This window comes from Glossina fuscipes, unplaced genomic scaffold (genome assembly GCF_014805625.2).
Source record: "Glossina fuscipes isolate IAEA_lab_2018 unplaced genomic scaffold, Yale_Gfus_2 3, whole genome shotgun sequence".
Taxonomy (NCBI): Eukaryota; Metazoa; Arthropoda; class Insecta; order Diptera; family Glossinidae; genus Glossina; species Glossina fuscipes.
The window spans coordinates 7795155-7818091 of NW_023998417.1; the positions used below are offsets into that span (position 1 = coordinate 7795155).

The 22937-nt window shown below is 30.1% G+C and overlaps 1 protein-coding gene across 4 annotated transcripts in view; it reads right to left on the reverse strand.

Moving 5' to 3' along the window:
* Window positions 1-22937, reverse strand: part of LOC119634798 (homeobox protein homothorax) — a 289120-nt gene that overhangs the window by 209830 nt on the left and 56353 nt on the right. For 3 of the 4 annotated variants that reach the window (XM_038029184.1, XM_038029183.1, XM_038029182.1), the window contains exons 4-6: window positions 19903-19953; window positions 16583-16633; window positions 5849-6034 (exon numbers count right to left, since the gene is read on the reverse strand). In XM_038029184.1, the coding sequence (XP_037885112.1) occupies window positions 5849-6034; window positions 16583-16633; window positions 19903-19953 (288 nt within the window). Of the gene's footprint in view, window positions 1-3825; window positions 3973-5848; window positions 6035-16582; window positions 16634-19902; window positions 19954-22937 lie in introns of those variants that run through there. The other variant, XM_038029185.1, reaches the window with a different exon arrangement.

Sequence of the window (22937 nt, forward strand, 5' to 3'; positions counted from 1 at the left end):
CAGTTTACGGTTTCCATTTATTAACAATACGATGTAAAATATTGCAATATATTCGATTTGTAATAAAAATTAATATAAATCTATCTTATAGACAAGACATTGGCAATTTAAATTCAATAGAATAGTAACAGTGTCAGTGCTTGAGTTTTTTAACAAAAATATCTGACCTTTGAGCCATTATGGTAAACATAGGGTATTCTATCACTGTGTGAAATATGTATATAAAAGCACTTCGAATTATAATCCTTGTCTTATCCGGACATATAATGAAGAGTTGTTGTAGGTACAGAACTTTCAGTATTCCAGTCAAAAGCCCCTTCTGTATTTGTATAGAACTAATCGGGTTTTGCTAGGAATCTTCATTCTGGCCTAAAACTACTGGAATAGTTAATTACTCAAATAAGATACAGTGAGCTACTTACGAAGAACATCTACAGAGAGACTAGAGAATAATTTTACAATATTGTCGATTCCAAAATTGGAAATCTTTCCTTTAGCTTTTTAAATTTACATAAATGAAAAGTTGAGTAAGACATTGAATTCAGAGAAATTTCGTTACGCTTCCTTTGTGTTTGTTGAAAAATGGGAGAAGGCGAACATTTATTTCGTGCCAAGCTAATGCTTTGAAAACTAATACTCGATTTATATATTTAATTATTATAAAGAGTCAATATGCGTTGAAACGCTCTTTCTAACGGTTGAACAACGGATACTCGTCCCGAGGCGATTAAACATTTGTACATTTTTTGATTAATCGTCACTGACGAAGTTGATTGAGTCTGAATAAACAAATCATTGAAATCTTTCACGATTTCAAACTCTACTCATACTAGGATTAATTAAACTAATTACATCCATGCAAGGATTTACTTAGAATTATATCAAAAAATTATTAATTAAATCGTATCAAGACGTTGAACTTTGTTAATGAAAAAGCTATATAGGACTATTGCACACATTCCGTTATACTTTCAAGTGCTTAGAGATATACGAGGAATTCGATGAAGTTTTATAAAAAATATGAATTTTTAATATGGTTGTGGGCGTCAAAAAATTTGCTACATAAGAGGATATAATTTCTTTCTATCTAGAAACGATTAATGACAATTCATTGTTGATACCATTGCCTCAGGAGCTAATGTTACGTAAATTTCTCAGGAAATGTTCGATAACACGTAAAAAAGTCTTTAAGTCGCTAATTAGGATCATCAGGAATACTTATACCAATGAATTTTGGAATGAAATCAGTTTATTGATTTTCAAGAATTACATAGCATAGCATAACGGCCGGAAGGACAATTAGAAGACATGCTCATCCAGAGTAGTCAAGAATGGAATATATAGGAACGGAGAAGCACGTTCTACTGGTTTACACCTTCAAACGTCTGCTTGCTACAGTATATTCTTTTTATATGTCTTTTATGTTTTAGGTTTTTATAACTAAAAAAAAAACTGGTTTTTAAAAGTTCAACTTAGGGCTATTGCAAGACATTTGCGGACGTAGCACCAGAAAAAATGCAGTTAAACTCTAATAAACTATTCGTTGATTATGCGTATCCAAGCTATTAGCATTTTTTACATTTTTGTTCATAAAAAAAAAAATATAGAAGAAAAAATAATTGTTGTACTTAATAGATTTGCTTTCTTTTTTTTTTAAATTTTTTTCAATAATTACTTAAAGGTTTCTCCGGAACTCCAAAGTGTTTCCAACACTTTCTTGTAATTGTTGTTGTAATATTTGTTGATGATGATTGCTGCCACTATTCAAGATTTTCGGGGATTAAAAAATCAGGAAAAGATAATGTTTTTAAATTTTTTCTCAAGTTTTATTTTTGAAATATATTCAATATCTCATATATATATATATATACATTTATATATATACATATATATAGATATATATATATATACATATATATCCTTTTTATTGGCTAAATTTTATTCATTTATTATTTTTCGCTTTTTTTCATTATTTTATGTATATATTTATATATATATATATATATATATATATATTAAAGAATAGTATTAAACTTTTATGGATTTATTTTTTTATCTTTTTATTAATGTACAATACAAATAATTAAAAATGTTTCGTTTTTTAGAAAGAAAATTATTTTCTTTTAGGATTTTTAGATTATTTATTCATTTATTTTTTTCTTCTATTAAGTTTGTAAAACTTGATTTTGATTGCGTTTTAATTACAATTTCGCTAAACGACTAATTCATAAAAAAAATAAAAAATAAAAAAAAAAAAATAATAATAATCAAAACAAAAGTATTTATGAAAAAAATCTTTTTCTCCTTACATAAAGCAATCAATCAATAATAATATAAAATAAAAATAATATTTGTAGACAAATTTAAAAAAAAAAAAAAAAATTATTTAAAATATCACCTAATGAAAATTACGTATTTCAGTTTTCTGTTTTTACTCGATTTGTAAAATGGAGATTTGTTTTTTTTGTTTTTTTTTTTTAAATTAATAATAACAGAAAATAACAATAAACAAGAAAGTAAAAGATTTTTTATTTGAAGATTTTTTTATTTTTTTTTATAAAATTAAAACAAACAAAGCAATGCTTTTTTTTCTTTAATGTTATAAAATTCTATAGCTTTTTTTTTTTTTTTGTTTTTTGTTTTATATATATAAATATAAAGTACAACAACTATTTTTTAAAGAAAATTTTTGAAAACTTTTCTTTAACAAATAAAAAAAAAAAAATTTATTTAAAAGAAGACTTTTTTTAAAGAATTTTTTGTTTAAACGCGTTTTCCTTTTCATGAGCCCATATAGCTTTTTATACATATTCTTTAGATTTAAGTCTTAATCACTAATTGTATTAGGTTTTAAAGGTTTTTAGTCGGATTCATCTAAATAAATATTTATTTATTTTTTTATATATATATGTTTATGTACGTATGTAGAAATAGAGCATAAAGTTTTTTAAGTACATTCTAGAGAGGGGGAAAAGAAGTTTCTTTTTTTTTTTTTTTGAAAACAAAAAAGTGATGATAATAATAATAATAATGAAAAAACTCTCCTTATTATCGCTTTTAATACTCATTCAGTAGAAGGACCATAGCTACCGAAGTTTTATTGTTATAGTAACTATGACTGTTAAGTAGTTAAGGTATTAGTAGTTTAGCATTTATTTTTTTTTTTTCCTTTTTCTTTTTATTTTTTTTATCTATGTATATGTATATGTATAAATGTATCTATGTATTGTGTATATGTATAAAAAAAAAAGAAGGATAACCCTTTACTTACTGAAGCAAAGAGTGCTTTTTACGTATATCGTTTACGGTCTCAAGATCGTTTCTTTCCTTTAATGTACTATAATGTAAGTTTTTTTTTAAGTAGATTGGATGTTAGAAGAGGTGTAAGTGTTCGTGTATGTGAAACGTTAGGTTAGGTAGGTTAGTTAATAGTAAGAATTTTAAAATATTGTTTTATATATATATATTTATATGCGTTTAAATATATTTTTAAATATATTACATTTTCTTATTATTTTTTATGTGTCCTTTGTATTTTAGTTCCTTTTGTTAAAGATATTCGTATACTTGGCATTTGAACTTAAGTTTTTTCTTTCGTTTTTTTTTTTGTTTCATAAAAAATCAATAGCGAATAATAAAAAAGTAAATGATTTGTTTGGCAAGTTTTTTTTTTTTTTTTTTTTTTTTTTTTAAAGAAACTAGAGGGACGTTTCCTTTTTGCTTTTAGGTTTTTAGAAAAATCGTATACTTGTTAATATTATTATGTTTGTATGTATGGTGATGGTAAGGGGAATGAAAAAAAATCCTTGCTTTACTGTTTTTGACAAAAAAAAAAAAAAAATCTAAAAAAAACCTAAACAAAAAAAAAAAATTCTACAAAAACATTTAAAAATCTGCCTCATTTTTAATCCGATAAGTGGCATAAGTTTGTTCCAATGGATTAAATTGTTGTTGTTGTTGTTGTTGATGATCCTTTAATTATCATTGTTTTTATTAGTTTCATAAGGGAAAATAAAAAAAATAAAAAAAATGAAAAAAAAAGTTGTAGGGGTTTGTGTGTTTATGCATTTAAATAACAATTCAATAAACACACACACACACACACACACACATACACACACACGTACGCATTGTCATCAGAATTAAATGAGAATAAGTGAGAACGAGAAAGAGAAATGCACATATAAGCACATTGGGAGAGAGAAAAAGAGACAGGAAAACAAGTTAAAATCAGAGAACTATATACACCAGTCGCAAAAAATTGCTAATAATTATAAAATATATTAAAAAGAATTAAATCAAAGAATAAAAAATTCTTTTAAAAAATAAATAACTGTTGAAGTGAGAGTTAAAAGTTAGTAGGGGTTAAAAAAATTATGTATACATATATATATATACATATTAATACATATATATATACAATATATATTTATATACATATATATATATATATATATATATATAATATTAATGATATTAATTATATATTATTACATATATTCTATATTGGCGAGCTATATGGGCCTCTTGCAAAAACGAAGTTGTGTTTCTTGTTCTGATTTTTCTGTTATATTAAATTATTTATATTTTTGTTGCTGCTTTTTTGTTGTCGTTCTTCTTGTAGTAGTTGTGGTACTTTTTACTTTGCAAAATGTTTGTATTTTCTTACTTTTCGTTTTCTTGTTTTTTTTTTTTTTTTTTTTTTACATTATATTTATAATCTCTATTATCTTTAAACAAAAATATTTTATACTTATTTATTTATTTTAAATTTTGTTTTAATTATTTGTTGTAATCTTTATGTAATTTTTAGAACAAATGCTGTTTTGGTTTTAACAATTATTGCCATTGAATTGCAAAAATATTTTTGTTTTCGTTTTCACTTCAATATCAGGACCATATGATAAAAATTCTTTTAAAGAGAATCCAGACCTTAAAAAAAAGGAAAGTATTGCAGCACGTATAGTAAAAATAGGATTAACTTTGTGCCCCATTCTGTCGTCAGTAAAACCATAAATAAGCTTTGCTTGGTTTTGCTTTACTTTTTTTTTCATTTTTCTCTCTCTTGTATCTTTACTCTTATTTTTTCACATATATATATATATATATATATATATATATATATATATATATAGATATATATATGTCTCTTAATGTTTGTTTCTTTTTCATAGCATTTCCTTACGTTCATTTGCTTTTTCCCAATTGCTGGCCAGTTTCAATTCCAATTTATTTATACGCACTTTTTGGCTTGGCTGTGTTTTATATATGTTTTCATTTTCATTCGGTTTTTTGTTGTTGCTTTTTGTGTTTGTTTTGCTTTTTGTATTTTTTTTTTGTTTTTTTGGCAAAAGCTCTTATGCTTCGTTGACTGGTTGTACTGTATTGGTTGGCTGTATTTTGTTGGCTTGGCATGGGGGGCTTCATCGCAACATAAATCACAGTGGTGGTTGGCGGTGTGTGTGAGTGTGCTCTCGCGTTCATGGCTCTATATTTGTTTCGTAGACGATTTTTGCTATACGTGTTGCAATCTTTCTTTTTTTTTAATTTCTTCTTCTTTTTTATAACGTGGTTTTAATACGTTTCTGTTTTGTTGTAATTTTGTTTTTGTTTTTTTAGTTTTCGTATTTTGTTTTTGGTAATTTACACTTTTGTTTTTATTTTTTATGTTTAGGTTTTTTTTTTATTATTATTATTTTTTCATTATTTTTAAATTTTAATCCCAGGGCATTGTGAGCACCCGCTTCGTTTTTGCAAGAAGGTCGTTATCGTACTACGAACATGGGTGCACCACCGCATTGTAGCTCGCCAATATAGGACCATGTGCTCCCGCGAAGGGGGTACTCACAACGTCTGGTGTACTAGCTCCATCGGTGTGTGATGTCGAATCGGCATTACTTCTTCCTTCACCATTAGCTGAACCCAATTCTGGTGGTTTGGTGGTGTCCCGTTCGTCAATCACTAAATCTATTGGCATTTTACCCTTTAAACATGAGATATATCGGTGACAGAAATTATCGCATAATTCATGTACCTAGAATGCGTGTGCCGCGCGCATTAATGCACACAACCAATAATAGAGATGCACAAAAAGAGAGAAGAGAGAGAGAGAGAGAGAGAGAGAAGAACAAAAAACGAAAAGAGCAGAAAGAGAAAATGGAGAAAAAAAACAAGAAAAATTATTTTTTATTCAATATATTATATTTATTTTAGAGTATATTTATAATTATAAAATTTATATATATATATAGGATAATAGAAACTCTCCTGTTGTCCTATTAACAAGCATAACACAACATTTAAAATTATGTTACGCTGTAAGTTGTTGTAAACCGCCTTCGCTTAAAGTGGTGGCTTCATGAACTGCTAGTATCATCTTTCATTAATCTTCTACGGGTAAAAATGCTAACAACCATGACTGTGTGTGATTACCTACTCCTACAACTCCAGTCTTACTTAGCTCCTTTTGCATCTTTGCTGAGTACAATCCCTTTTTTAAATTCTTCAAATATTTCCTTTTTCTTGAGGAATTCTCAAGCTTTTGTCTACTTTATCTTCTCACGAAATGGTTGGAAAGGAGGGTATGGTTACTTTATGATTGCCTTTCTAACCTTTCTTTATCCAAAGATAAATGTGCCCTCAATCCTATAGTTCCGCAGATTACGCTGCTTTGATGGAAGTCGTGAAAACAGGTGCTTCCCAAAAAGAGGAACCATTTTGGTATTACCCTCAATATATTGAAAATTTTTGGGCTTTACGTGCTAATGAAGATCCTTGTCCAAACGGGTATAACAAGTTAAGATACTGATTTGCAAAAACTTCTCCAATCGAAAAGTAAGGCGCGGCTGACAATTTCTATACTGTTTTCTTCTCTTCGGACCACATGATCACAACATGAAAAAATGTATTAAGTCTATCTTTTACTGTTAAGATAATTATATGTTGTTCGACCTTTAATATAATTTTGCCGGCTGCTAGAAGTCGACTCGGCTTAAGGGGTAGTGTGCTGCCTTCTCTTTCTATTATTGGCTTATATAATCTGCAAAATTTTCAAAAATGGTATAAAACGACTGCTGTGGGCGTGGCAAGATTTCAAATGATCCGAATCTTTCGAATATATAGCTATATACATATAGCGATGTCACAGCCACGTGAAACATCAAAAGCGCTTTTCTTGATAACGTTGGTTTCACGTTCATCGAACTATTGGTAATTTTGCTTTCATTTTCGCAAAATTTTAATAATTGCTTCGGAATAACATTCTCTAGTGGCCATTACATGATTTCCGAATTTGTCGATTCTACGGCCAAATTTTTCAAACGACAATTTCAAATTGATTTTCAAATCTATTTGTACAAAAAATGAGAAAATAGTTCCTAGATTTTGAGTCATATTTTTAAAAAATATTTGGGCAATTGTTCGAGATGCAAAATGGCGAGCTAAAGTTGGAACAATAACGGGCACCCTTCCAAATAGAAGCATTGCCTTTAGAATGTTGTCACCCAACCAGTTTTTTTTTTCCCCCTAAATCTGTGAAAATATATTTTACATACTCTTAAGACTTTCACTTTCATATACAACGTGTGATACAAGGCTATATGAAGTTTATGCGGAAGCCTGTCTGTCCGTCTTTCTGGTGTTCAATTTACAAGTCGTAATTTTTAAGATACATTGATAAAGTTTGGTAAACGCACGTGTTTTGCCACAGGGACGAGCGCTATTGGACCCCTTTTTTGACCGCTTCTCATAGAAGGCTTTCTTGTAATAAGTCGTTACATGGAATAAGTGAAATTCACTATAATGCTCTTACTTGTTGTTGTTGTTATATAAATTTAGGACAACGATCCCATTCTTAGTGGACTCGACTTGGTATAGAACTTGTTAATTAAATGGATTCGGAGATGGTTTGGGAAAATGGACGTAGTCCTCGTTTTGATCTAGAAAACTATAAACAGGAAAATAAGTCCTTGTCGCTTTGGAGCTCAGCAACAACGAATTTCATTGAATTTTAGTAAAATTTGATATTTTGCTCAATATTCTGTCCGCCTTTACCGACACTGCCCCATTCGTGTGCACAAGCAGTTAATTCCCTAACAATATTGAGAGACGAAAAGGCTTCTAACCTAGTGAGGGTGCATTGTTTGATAATTTTATATAGGTTTTTTCAACTAATTCCAAAATTTTGCTATAAAAAATGAGAAAATTGACAAGATTCTCCGCTCATGGCTCAAGTGCCTCAGTTGTTTTCCCTAGTGAGCTTCCCGCTTACACAAAAGCTAAAACTAAATGATTTTACATGAAGCGCCTTTTCGTGGCTTTTGGCGTCACAGGCTATCATATCTCCTAACTTTAGTAGCTTCTCGACTGGCGATAATAAATGTTACGAATGTTTACGCAGTGTTTGTTGTAGTTACACACAAGTTTAAAATATAAGATTAATAACTATTCTCAATAGTAACGATACTCTTGTTTACGTTCTTCTGATTTCAGTGGCGATTAGAGAAATACTGCTTAAAATTAAATATGCCAAGAAAAATGCCTCAGAAAAAAAAAAGAAGAAATTGTTATTTAAAGTAAGAAAGAGATTATTTAAAAAAAAAAAAAAAAAAAAAACAAAAAAAAAAAAAGAACTCTCAACTGCACATTATCATGCGGTATAGTTATATATGCTGTTGTTCTTGTTGTTGTTGTTGTAGCTTTACGTGGTGCTGTGTTGAGTTTACAAAACCCATCAAAACATGATAGACATGCAAATGAGTTTTTGCGTATAATGTGGTATGTGAGGCAGCGTAAAAAATGGCGCAACTTAAATGTGCATATTTGTGAAGAAAAAACTTAAAAATAAATAAATGAAAAAGAAAAAAAAAAAAAAAAATATATATATATATATATATATATATATATAAAAACGGAAAAAGAGAACAAGAGATCTTTATAGTAAAACCCTTTTTTGTTTTTATATACCCACATACATAAATATATATGCATGCAAACAACATACACATGTACATGTATGCGCATGTCTGTACGTATTTGTAGCCATAAAGCCGGCCGGTTTTTGGACGGCTGACTGTAATGTAAAAATTGGCATAAATATGCATCAGACCCGATATGCATATTGGCCTAAGGCATCACAATGGCAACCATGGCTAACTCTTCTTTACTCCACACATGTACACATTGCTCCTTATACATATGCATACATATATATATATATGAAAATGAATGGTATATAAAACAATGTTGATATGTATATCGCGTATATATGTATGAGTGTAGGCACATAGAACCACATGCGAACCATCAGCTAAGCTTACACACATGTTCGCCTGCGTTGTTTAAAAGCATTGAATATCAACAAAATGCGTTTTTTCTTTCGTTCTTATAGTTATTGTTATTGTTGTTACTTTTTTGTTATTTTTAAATTTTATTTAAAGCAGAGTTGTATTTTATGCATTTTTAAGATAGTATTTTAGAATACTGTTCATTACGGTCATATTAAGTGCAACAAGAACAACAAGATCACTGCTCCACATTTGATAAAAACAGATAACAAGAGCAGTGAATAAAATTAAGCTTTTAGTGATAGTGAGTCCAAGCTAAATGTGTGTTTGATCACGATGATGGCTATGTCGCTACTCATCATTCTCATCATCATCATTATTATTCTCACCGTCATTATCATTATCAAGCGTATGTTGTTGTTGTTGTTGTTGTTGTTTATGCAACAACAATATGCAAATTTTGAATCTCTTTTTTATTTTCATTTAGAAAAAAACAAAAATAAAAAAAAAATAAAAAAATAAAAAAAGAAAATAAACACCGACTTCAATATAAAATTGCATTTTTTTCTGGTGAACAATTTTGTGTCACTGCTAAAATTTTTTATATACAAACTTTATTTATTTATTTTTTTCATCTGTGTATTTTCCGTTCGGTAAACTTGACAAACTGGTTTAATGTATACTTGTTGACCAGTCAGTCAGTAAGTATAGTTAAGTCAGTCATTCCAGGCAGGCAGGCAGGCAGGCAGGCAGGCTGGCAGCTAGTCAGCCTGTTGTTAGCCAGAGTTTTAAGTTTTGCGGTCAATGTTATTGTCACCAAAAACAGTAAAGAAACAAAAATAAAAAAGATAAACATATGCCTCTCGCTGACTGCTTGTTGGCCCGGCTTAACGGCGAAAAAAAAAAAAAAACAGTCACCACTTGGTTTATATGTCTCTGCGTACGTATTATGCCTGTGTTTAAGACAATGCAGATGAAAACAGATGAAATCAGAGGAAAAAACAAAAAAAATAAATAAATAAATAAAAAAATAAAAAAAACTCTAAGCCTGACTTTTGGTCAAAAAAAGGAAACCATAAGCCAGAAGAATACATTAACTGATTTACTTCAAGACTGGTTTTTCGAAATTTCCTTTTGGCCTTTTTATGTCAACCTGACCGAGCAATCGCATCGCATCGCATCGCATCGCATCGCATCGCATCGCACAACGCAATAATAAACGTTCACATCTCAACGTTTTATTTTTATTTTCTTTCACTACATTTTTCTACATTTGCTTGCTGCTTCTTCATTTCTTTGGTCCACGGATACGGGATAAATATCAAGACAAGATAACTGAAAATTTGTCGCTGATTGACTATATTGATGTATATTGAACTTTAATAAAAGCATTATATTGCAAAGATAACATGAATAAATTAAGGCCTGTTTGCTTAAACTTTTATCTTAGAAATGTGAAATAACTTAACCTGTTATCGCGTTATGTTTATAAAATTATCAAAAGAAAATACGAATAAATTGAGTTCAAACTAGTTTCGCGATTAGCGATTATTTGAAAAAGATTCATTTTATATTCTCAACGATAAATAACAAAATTGTTCATAAGCTAATCTCAGAGGTAATTGAAATTTACTCTTAAGTAGCCAAGATATGGTCAGACCGTTAGAGTGATAAGGGCAATGCACCATTTGCTTAATTCTGAAATAATAAAAAGGTTTTCCAAATAACTGCAAGATCCCATCGTAATTATCTATAATTGGGAAACAGATTTTTTCGTGTTCTTACGGTTGCGAATGGGTACTTTTACCAGTAGGTAAAAGCTTCCCATTGACCAGTTCACAAAAAGGGGAAAAATCTTTACACGCATTAAAAGGAGCGATCGAAGCGAATGAAATTCTAAAAATACTGCGGAGATGTCAGTAATAACATCTCAACCATACAAATATTCAAATCTTATATTATTTGGAAGAAGCGGAATAATTATATAACACAAAAAAGCGCTGGGCTTAAGGAAATTCTAGTATTTCTCTTCCGATTACTTTATCTGATTGCTAAAGCACGTTTATAGCTCGCCAAAGGTAGGACCTGAACGCATCAAACGTCTGCATCAAGATACAAACTTTACTTTCACACAATTTTGTGCTTCATATGTGATAGGAAGAACTGAAAACTACTTGGCGGAGGGCCAATGAAAAGGAAGACTACTTCAAAATCAGAACACATAGAAACGGCATAGAAACTTTGCAATTTGCCACAGAAAGCTTAGTCTTCAATTTTCTATCGAACATGGTCGCTATAAGAGGAAAATCAATATATGAAACTGAGAGAGAAGAGAGGACCATTGCTGCGAACCAGTCATATTCTCAAAGGCCTCTGTTTACTTGACATGCGGGTGCTGATCTGACATAAGAGATGAGAAGAGAATTAGTTTTTTCCCCGTTTGAAATTAATAGCAGCAAAAGCCGTATACAACCATCAGCAGTTTTTTCACTTACTATTGAGCTATTACTTGTCTTCCTTTGTTCAATCCTTTCATAATGATTTTATATAATATTGGTATTGTTGAAGCCGCTGCCAGTTGTCAGGCAACGATAACAGCATCTTAACTATCCAGAATCAAGACCATTTTCAAGCGTTTTATTAAACATTTACGCAAAACTACACTAAGAATATATGTAATGAAGTTCAATTTCGCTTTTAAGAGGTTCAATAGTAGACGACAAACTAATGAAGAGAAGTATGGCTAAGCAAAGTAGATTTTATCATTGCATTATTTTAGAATGTATGCATGCTATGTTGTGGCTCATTCTAAATAAATCTTACCATTGTAATGGTTAAGGTTAATATGCTGTTTTTTTTTTTTTTTTTTTTTTTTTTTTGCCGATATTTACTGTAAAAATCAGACTATTATGCATTGCATATCGATTACAATAACACCCATAAGTATTTTTGTACAATAAATACATGCATAGGTAGATATATCCATCCATAAATATTTCCATAATGATTATTAACAATTATAATAATTATTTGTATTTTCATGTTTTTTGCATTTTTCTTCCTTTTCCATAAGAGTCTTAAATAACAGACCAAAGTCCATTTAAAGACGTTCTCTTTACACAATTTTAGTAAACAATATCCACACTTATCGAGTACAGATAGATAGGCAGGCAGGCAGACAAACAAAAACGACAGGCAGACCTACATGACCATACGAATCTTAATGTTGTATATACATATATGTGTATGTGTTGTGTATGTGTATGTATATGTGTACGTATGCGCTTTCAGATATGAGTTGTTATACGTTTTATAAATTGTTATGTTTAATATGAATGTTTTCGTTTTTTATTTGGTTTATATATGTATATATTACGACTGCGTGCATATTTGTATTTGTACGTATAAGAGTGCATTTGTCGATTGCACTCTAAAGTGCAGTATATGTGTATATCACACTCAGTGTTGTTGCTTTATTGATGACGGGATGATCATCATAATGATAATGATGATGATGATGATGATGATGATGATGCTGCTGTTCTGCTTTGTGTAGATATGCATGTTATTGCATATGCACAATACCATGTCCATGTGTAGATGAATACAGTCTGCACCACATTCACGTAGGGCCGGTATATGTTATTATTTGTTCGGCGTTTTATCCGCTGAACCATTGGAGAGTTGTTATAGCGGTAGTCAACATCATCATCGCCATCGTCATCGTCATCTTCGTCATCATTGCTTTTCAGTGTGTCTGTATGTATATGCGCGTATGTGTGTATGTGTGTGTGTGTGCGTTTGTGTTGATGCATTGTTAATGATAATTTTTGATTAATTTGTCAAGTGTTGAATTTGACATGTTAAGCGAGCAAAATGCACGTATAAATGTATAAAAATGTCTGAGTAAATGTCTGAATGTCCGTCTGTCCGTTTTTCGCTCTTTTCCTCTCTGTCTGTAAGTGTCTGTCCCACCAACAAAGTAACGCAGGAGACAACGTGCTTTTCTGTGAAATTTATGTATGTTAATTTTTTTTTTTTTATATTTTCGTAATTTGTTTGTTTGTTGTTATTGTTCTGGTTTTTATATTTTCTTGCATATTTCTTTTTTTTTTTTCTTATTATTTATCTTTATTACGCGTACTGCTATTGGGTGGTATGACGGATGCTTTTCTCCTTTTAAAGGTTAGAATTAATTTTTTTTTTCTATTTCTTCTTCTTTGTTTAATTGATAAAATAGAATTCCATAGAACCGCATAGAGTTCATGCATACTATTTCTGATCGTTACCGGCTTTTCTATCATATAAAAGCAACAATTATTGCGCTGCCCCGATGCAATATTGCATTCAACGAATACTGAAAGGCTCTTACGTCTCCTTTGCAATTCTTTGTATATTCACTTCTATATGAGAATGTAGTTATTTAAATTACATAATCTTCATCGGCCTAGGATTTTAGTAAGTTCAGCCATGTCTGTCACTCTGTCTTACAGTCTTTCCTAGTGGCATAATGTTTATAATACCCTGAAATACGCTTCACAAAACATTCTTTTTTAAATTAAATAATCGTGATCGGCTTAGAATTTTGGTCAGGTCGGTCACGTCCGTCCTTTCGTTGTTTAACCTATTCAACCATACGGTTACGATTGGGTGAAAGTCCACAAATAAAGTATGAAAAGTCCTAAAGTTCTTGAGCCTGGCTTACCAGCGGCCACAAGTCAGTAATTGAAAGAATCTTTTACAAACCGAAATTTTACAAATTTCATTTTATCACTTAGGAGACATCCATCGAAATTCCGTGTATATAATTACTAGAGGTTTCTAAATAAATAGCTTCGAAATTGTCCAACTTTTGTCTCCGCTTTTCATAAATCAATTTATAATCGCTGAGTATGCGAGATTCGTTTTATGTAGCAAAAATAGATTTCTTAATAGTTGTTGTTCTTGTAATCAAGTCTATAAATGGCTCGTATTGAAAGATCTTTGCACCATTTACACGAAATCATGTACGGATACGCTTGTAAGTGTTTGGTTTGTTTGTTGCGTGTACTGATATGTTGTGTGGTAAACTAATCTCATGCAAATCTTATATAGCAGCAAGAGAGCAAAAACAACTATGCATAGCCGGCAAAAAAAAAAAAAAAAAAAAATTGAAATCTACTAATTTTAATTTTGGATATCCTCTCAACGATAAATTTAAAATAGATGGCTTTTACACTGAGCGAATTGTCGCCTCTAGCCTGAGTCACAATCATTGAACTCTTCGAATATCTGCTATTCTAAAATGTATATAATGTCTATTGATTGATAAGCTAATCAGATTCACATTCCTCCTCTACTAAAAAAGCTCCATTTTCTGTTTGAAGATTATATTATGCATTCAACGAAACGATTATTGGAAGGGACGATTATTCTGAGTGTTCCATTCAAGTTGAAAATTACTTCTTAGCCATCCAAATAGTATTAGAATAAAATTAATTGATGAGAGTTGAGTATAAAGACTGCTTCAAAACGGCTATTTTGCGAATAAAGGCGTTTAGAAGATCTTAATGCAAATTACGGCATCGTGAATGACACTTTCCTTCGAACAGGTCGTGTTGGGTCGCTTACTTAAGGATGAACAAGTAAAACCACGCTAGTGTGTCACGGCCTGCACTTAAATATCCTACACTGCCCTATACGGTTACTCATAAAACCACTTTTCAAAATAAGTTAAACATGGGAAGGGGCCGGTCCTAAACATTTTTAATAGTGCTTGTCCTTGGGCCAAAACACGTCAGCGAAATATCTCAAACACTATGGCCTGTAAATTGAACACAAGAAAACGAGACAAGCAAACGGACAGACAAGTTTCGATCGGTATAATAAAAAATGGATCTGTCTCAAGCCCTTGTGTGCATTGCTTACTTTCGCCCTGTACCACGAAAGTTTTTGGGTAAAAAAACAAAACCCCGTATTGAAGAGTCACCGACTTTTTGAATACTCTTCACAATGTCGTTTTATCGCGCTTGACTTGATATTGAAGCATATCAACCGACGAAAATGAGTACGAGCCGAATGGATAGGATTTTGAAGAGAAGGCGAAACTGATTCGTCTGCGAAGCACTTCGAAAGCAAGTAAGCGCACATTTTTTCGGAAATTGCAAAGATTGTAATAACGTCGTCAAAGGATTATAGAAAAGCTCATCAGAATCGCTATAGCAACATTTTCTTTTAAGAGATCTTAACAGTAATTGCAAATAGCAACGTGAATGCTGAATCATTTGTCATTATGGCAAATAGAGCGAGCTTCAAGCTGTCGATGCAAATAACCGGCTGGCTATTAAGCAACTGAAGAGCCTAATTGATAAGACATCTGTTATATAAAGCTGCTGTTCTCCTTAAGAGTTGTCGAGAGTGACTTCTTTTCTTTCATTCTTACACGTGAAGAATAAATTCAGCGAATATTTATTTTCCATCTTTAAAAACGGGCATAACAATCTGTCATAAGTACACCTTTTTCTGACTATATAGTAAATATGACTCAGTCCGAGTACAAGTTTAATTTAAATATAAAGTTATAGACTCTTACTTGACTTTTCTACTGATTTCATGAGTAATACGCATTCGAAATTGCTAACTCATTTTAAATAAAGTCAAATTGAAGAAACTAAGTTGTTTGGAATATACTTTATGTTACATATATGGATGGTAACTCCTACATAAAAAAAAAAAAATAAATAAAACGAAAAACTTTTAATTCTATTGTGTTCCTCGAGAGTTAATAGCTAATTTCTTACAATGTTGAAATTTACATAATTAGTTATTTAAACAAATTAGTTCTTGTATTTGATACAAAGTTAAGGAAATATACATATTTTTTTTTTTTTTGATGCAAAAGGTCTTCATTTCACTTAGTGATATAGTATAGTCATGGTTTGCTTAACATTTCTGTTTAATTAATTTTCTTATTTCTCTCTTCATTTTATATTACATTATATTATATTATATTGTGTACTTTGTTGCTCTATTCTAATTGAAGAAAAATAAAAAAAAAAATAAAAATTTACTTACTGAGCGTGAAAATTTTCAGTGAACAATCTTAATGGAAATTCATTCTCTTTAATTCATAAATAAGGTGACGGTCGACTTGATAATGATATGCGGAGAATTAAGTTAAGTACTTTTTGGGGGAAAAGAAATTAATTGTTAGTATACTAAAGAAAGAAATATATATTTTTTCTTGAGGCATTTTTCTTTAAATAGATCCTATATAATTAATGCATAATAATAAAAATTTTAATTTTTTTTTTACTTACTTTTTCTAACTCTAAGAGGTGAAACCGAAGTACTTGTATTGCTTGCACCATCTGTAAATAAAAGAAATGTATTTTTTTTTGTGAGAAAAAATGTTTGTTGTAAAAGTTTTTCAAATTTTCCTTATTAAGTAAAATCACCTTGACCTTTATTAATATCATAACAAAACAGATTTTATTAATTTAATTGATGGTACCATGTACAGAAAATGGTTGACAATTATTTCATTTGATTATGTTAGATATACCTACGCCGATTCATGTCTTCTTGTAGTTGTTTATGAAAGCGACTCATCTGGCACATTTCTAAAGTTCATCAAGGGCAGATCTGCTTAGTTTTCAAGCCTCGCATATTAATATGGAAAATTGTAGTAGAGGATACACAAATAAATGAATGAAGGGAGTCGATCTAATTAAAAATGTTCGCACTTTGACGTGTCACTGATATATATTTTTATAAACTATAAATGGAATGACAAAATTAAGGCAACTTGCCCCATTGGCTATAGAAAGTGCGTAATAAGCTTGCAAGCAGTAAATGTAAAAAATTGAAAAAGTCACCAAGACAGGGTTAGTAGTTGGTCTTAAAAGTTGCTTCTCCCTGTCAATCCATTTTCTTTTCCTAAACTTAATTTCTTAGCTTCTTGTAAAACAAAACTGCTCGCTGCGCTTTTTGAGCAAGTAAGTACATTGTTTATTTTGTATCTATCCGTCTGTACGTCTAATAGCTTCCAAAAGTATCATCACTGTAGTGGACCAAAGATTTCTGAGAATTTTTTGAAATAAAAGGAAAGTTAATAGAATAATAACATTTGAGGAGAATATCTTCCAGAGAACTAGGGCAAAAAAAAAAAAAAATGATTTCAGAAAAACTCTACGTAAAAAAATATAAATTCGGACTCATTTCCGTCTTTAATTAAACGAGCTCTGCGACCAAAGCCGAAATTTCAAAGAAAAATGTTTGCCCGAATGTTCTAGAGAAGTTAAAGCATCTACTTTTTTTGAAAAGTTACGGTGGTGTTAGTTATCCCAGAAGAAATTTTTAACTTGAATTTGAAAACATATCAATGCAATTTTCATTCATTATTTATTCGTTTATATAAAAATACGAAATAATAAAAATGTAATTCTTAATGAACATATCACTTCTTGCAAAAATGATTTTCATATATAATATTTATGGATTTTTATATATTATACATTAATTTTGCAAAATGTTTGCATCTGTGACATTTTTATGATTTTACCTCAAAAACCTCAACCATATGAACACATAAAGATTCATGCTTCTCTTTTTATGTACTTAACATACATAAAGTTATATGCGTATATGAATATTGCTTATGGAAGCTTCAAACCCACTAAACTAATAAAAATCGTTAAAATGGCACTTACACAGTGTATACGGTGCGTACATAACCACCACCACCACCACCACCACCGCCATCATCGTCATCATCATTGTGATGATCATCATCATCACCACTAAACCAAAGAACACAACCCCAACTCAGGCAGACAGACAGACAGACAGACTGACAATACTATTTAGTAAGTGTCGTTAAACATAAAATTTGTTTACAAAATACTCTTCGACATACTCAAGGCGCAATTTTTATGGCAAAAATGTGTAAGCAATAAAACAACAACAAAAATAAAAATAATTTTTATGTACGGAGAGATGGTTATAAATGAGTATACGTAGCAAATAACTTGAACAACAACAGCAACAGCAGCAAAAACAACAACAACAGCAATAACAATAAAAAAAAAAAAAAAAAATAAAAAAAAAAAAAAAAAAAAAATGCAGACCAAAGAAGCCCTAACGCAAAAAACAATGAATAAGAAACCATAACTGCCCAGACACAGACACATGAAACTGTATTTTACCAGTTCCAGCAGCAACAGCAGTAACATGCATGCATCATGTTTTACGACGACAAAATGATTTATGACATTAAAGTACTTGTTATACGCAAGCGTATACATATATACAAATATATATATATATATATATATATATGTAGATATATATATATAAATATATAGATATATATATATATAGATAAACATCAATACACTTATATATATTAGATAGCAAGTATTTATATATGCATTAGTTTATGTGTATAACGCGACTAAATATTCCAACTAAGTCAGTCAGTCTGTGTCTATACTAACTATAAATGCATTAAACTTTTTCTTTAATACGTACTTAGTTATGCTATAATTTAATGCATGTGTGTGTGTGTGTGTGCACTTGTTCTTGGCCTTAAGAATTGGTCATATAAACTATTATAATATCAAAACTTTGCGTATAAATTGTCTTTGATTTTCTTTCTCACTTTTTTTGCTTTGCAAAATTTCAAACTGTAAACTTTAGCAATTTGAGTTAGCATTAACTTGTTGACTATTTTAAAATATTTTTACACACATGCACACCTATACTTCATATCTATATCTGTAGCTATGTTTATCTATCTATATATATATATACATATATTTGCATATATGTGTCGAATATAATGTAATAAGAAAAAGAGTAATTAAAGCTTATAACAGTAGCTTACAAACTACACAACTGTTGTTTTATATGCAATAATTAATGATAAATTAAACAACCAAAAAAAAAAAAATATATATATATATATGTTTGCAAGATACAAAAACAAAAAACATTTATATCGTGATATGTAAAAAAAATATAAAAAACTACAAAATCTTAAGCAATATTTATTCTCGTTTCTTGCGTTAGAGCATTAACATCATTATTTGTTTGCCTCAATTTTTATTTATTTATTTATTTTTTTTTAGTTTTCAAATGTAACTCTGACGGTGTTTCTCAGGCATAGTTTTTTTTTTTTTTTTTTTTATTCGCGACTTTTTAATGAATTTATTCAACAAACATTTGTTGCTGTCACCGTTATTGTTGTTGTTTTTATGTCATTTATATACACATTTATATGTGGGTTGGAGTCTGCGATTTTATTATACGACCGCGGTAGAGCGCTCTTGCCGCTGTTTCTGACAATGAACTTGTATTACTTAAATTAGAAAATTTTATTAAATTTAACTTAACTATCCTCTTGTTTCGTTGAATTGTGCATAATCTCCATGTACACTTTGCGCGCGTATGTATTTGTGTTTGCATATATATATATATATATATATATATTGTTTATTCAATTCAATATATATTTTATTATACAAATAATGTCTTTTAATTTTTTTCTTTCAATTTTTTTAGGTCAAGGCAATTTAGTTTAGCATGTTAGCAACACTCTCAAGCATTGAGTATATATTATAGTAATTAAAATACATACCAGGGAATCGACTTCGGGATCTGCTGTATAGTAGGGTTTTTGTGATCTGATCTGTAATGGTATTAGAAAATAATGAAAGTTGGATTTGTTTTAATTTTTTTTTTTTTTATTTTGATTATTAATTAAAAGTAAGAATACTTCATATGAAAACTCTAGGTATGTCAATATGAACATTCTTAAGGTAATTGATAGGAAATCCGAATTAGACCTGATTTATGTTTCTGATTGTTTTGCTCTACCGGTATTTATAGGCAAATCGGGCAAAATTTTATTCTTGATCTGTGGGATTTTTGCAATATTATGAGCCATGTAAACCGAAAATCTATCGCCAGTCGAGCATTATAAAGAATTGCTGCTGTCCACGGCAATACATTATATCCACTATAAAAACAAGTTATAGTGTTAGATACGAAATCTACCCAAAATTTATATCAAACGTGGTCCCTCCCTCTCTCCTCTCTTTCTCTCTATTTTCTACATTAATGCTATGCTATGTTCTTATATTAAAAGTGGTCTCTCGTCGCATCAGAGCTTGGTCATAGTATCCACAAAATATATGGAAGCCATGCGTCCGTTCGTTACCCTCATTTTGAACCTATCCCATAACTTCCTTATATTATATGGCAAATATTATATGAAACGAATCTTAGATCCCTCGGTTAAACGATAATAACTGTAAAGATCACTAGACGACTAGCTTGCTAAACTGATTGAGAATTTTAAATTAATTCAAACAAATACTTTAGAGAACAACTTTTGAAGCGATTTCTTATACTTTACACATGCTGGAACAAAAGTGATATCTTGGTGTGCATTAAAACTTTAAAGCCATATATATATAAAAGTTTTATGAATTTGTTCATTCAATTTTTACGAATGCTTAAGAGGACTTCTTTGTGCGGAACTATGGCCTTTGAAATTTCTATTGAATGTCTTTTAATTTGTGAATCATAAAAAACTTATTCTTATTGCGCATTTTTCAGCCAATACGTTGCTCAACACGTGTGCCTTTTCTTTGTGAACATCAATGTCTCGTTATGTAGAAGATTACAAAGGATTTTTAAATGATCGAAGTTGTGTCGGTATGTGTTATTATCACATCATTCAACAGTGTGCTGTTCTAATCATTTTCCAGGAAAGGTCCAATAAAATGAATGTCAAACTATTGAAGGTTTTAGCGTAAGGTTAAATTTGAGCAACAATTTCAACTGTTACCATATATATTGACGGTTTACATTCATCGAGGAACCAAAAAGGGAATCATTTGCAAGTTTTTGCTTATAATGTTTACCCAGCGTTCCACAGAACGGCGTTAGGTACAACTCCTGATCCGAGTATTTGTTCGCTCAACACAATGACACAAAATAATATAAAAGATTCCAAAAAAATACAGGAATTTGCAAACAACCGCAAGAAAAAGTGTTGACAGAGAAAGTATTACATATATAGCTCTTCCGTAAAGAGAATGCGGTGCACAAAGACCTTGCCTTCTAGATCGTTAAAATTAAAAAAAAAAGCTCTGACATTTAACCTCCCGAGTTTTGAACTCGACGCAAATCGTACGAAATAGAAATATAGCATGCGATCTTATTTGCTCGCTACACTTTCTAGATGCTTGGAAAGCAGTGACAACACCGATCAGTTTTTTGGAATATAAGCTAAGATCTGTAAGGAAGTGACAGAAGAAGACAGAAATTTCTGTAAACTCCAAGCTATTGAATAAATCTTGTAAAATGTATGGAATAAGGTTTTTACGATAAGAAAATTAGCTGAAATATTGTAATAAAAAGTAATTAACCGGTTAGCTGTGTCGAACTAGCCTCAGAGTATGAAATCTATCTTTTGACAAATGTTGGCATCAACTTTCACAATGAAACGATATAAAGGAGTTTAATTATTTAAGATTATCGGATTATAATAAAATGAAATGTAATAAGTAAAAAACTTTCATTACATATCATAAAAAGCTAAACTGTAGTTCAGAGAAATGGATATATCACCAGCTGACAAAATGCAATAAATAAATACATAAAAAAGTCATAAGACAAAACATTTGAAATATAAAAAAAATATCTTAGGGAAAGAAAAAATTTTAAAAAAAATTGCTTTATTTTTTAATTAGCTTTGCATTAGCATTTTATTTGCATAGAAATGTTGCCAAAGATATTCAAGCTTTGTTACTCAACATATCGCTATGATAAAAAGTCACATAGTATGTCAACATATCACAGAGCACTCTAAACATCTTAGATACTCTGAGAAAGCCAAACAAACATTTTCAAACATTTTCAATTTTCTTTTTGTTTGATAACATAACTACGATTTTTTTATGTTTTTTGTTCTTTTTTAAGTGAAGCGCTCTCATGCTGTGTGAAAAAGGAGAAGCAGGCATTCTTAAAATGATTTTTGAAATTGAAATCTACGCACAAATATACTTCGATTGTCTAAAAACAAAATTTTGCAATTCACCTAAAGTAAGTGATATGGACAAAAAAAAAAAAAAAAAAAAAAAAAAAAAAAAAAAGAGAATAAAGAGAAAAAGTGAAATTAAAAAAAAATTTTTTAAAAAAATGTGTTCAAAATCAATATGGGTGTCAGATTGTATTTTGACTGAGGGATCGGTGTGTGTGTGAGTGTGTGTGTGAGGAAAGTAGTGAGCGCAGATTGCGTGCAATATTGTTTTGATGATTGGATGCACAGTAAAATTCATGTTGTGATTGAAACCAGTTTAACCACTTTTTATGTGCATAGTCATACAAATATATGCACACACACACACACACATGCATGAAATAAATGCAGAGTAGAAAACGGAATTATATACAAAATTCGAAGTCTCTCTACCACCACCAACAACCAACAAATTTATTTCATTGTTGTACCATTAAAATAATCTTTTTTTCTTTTTTTTTTTCCTGTAGTTATTTTATTTCATTCGGGGATTTTATATAAAAGTTTACTACACAGAAGAACAACAAGAATAACAACAACACGAATTTAAAACGTGGTATATTTAAATGGAGGTCTCCTTCGGT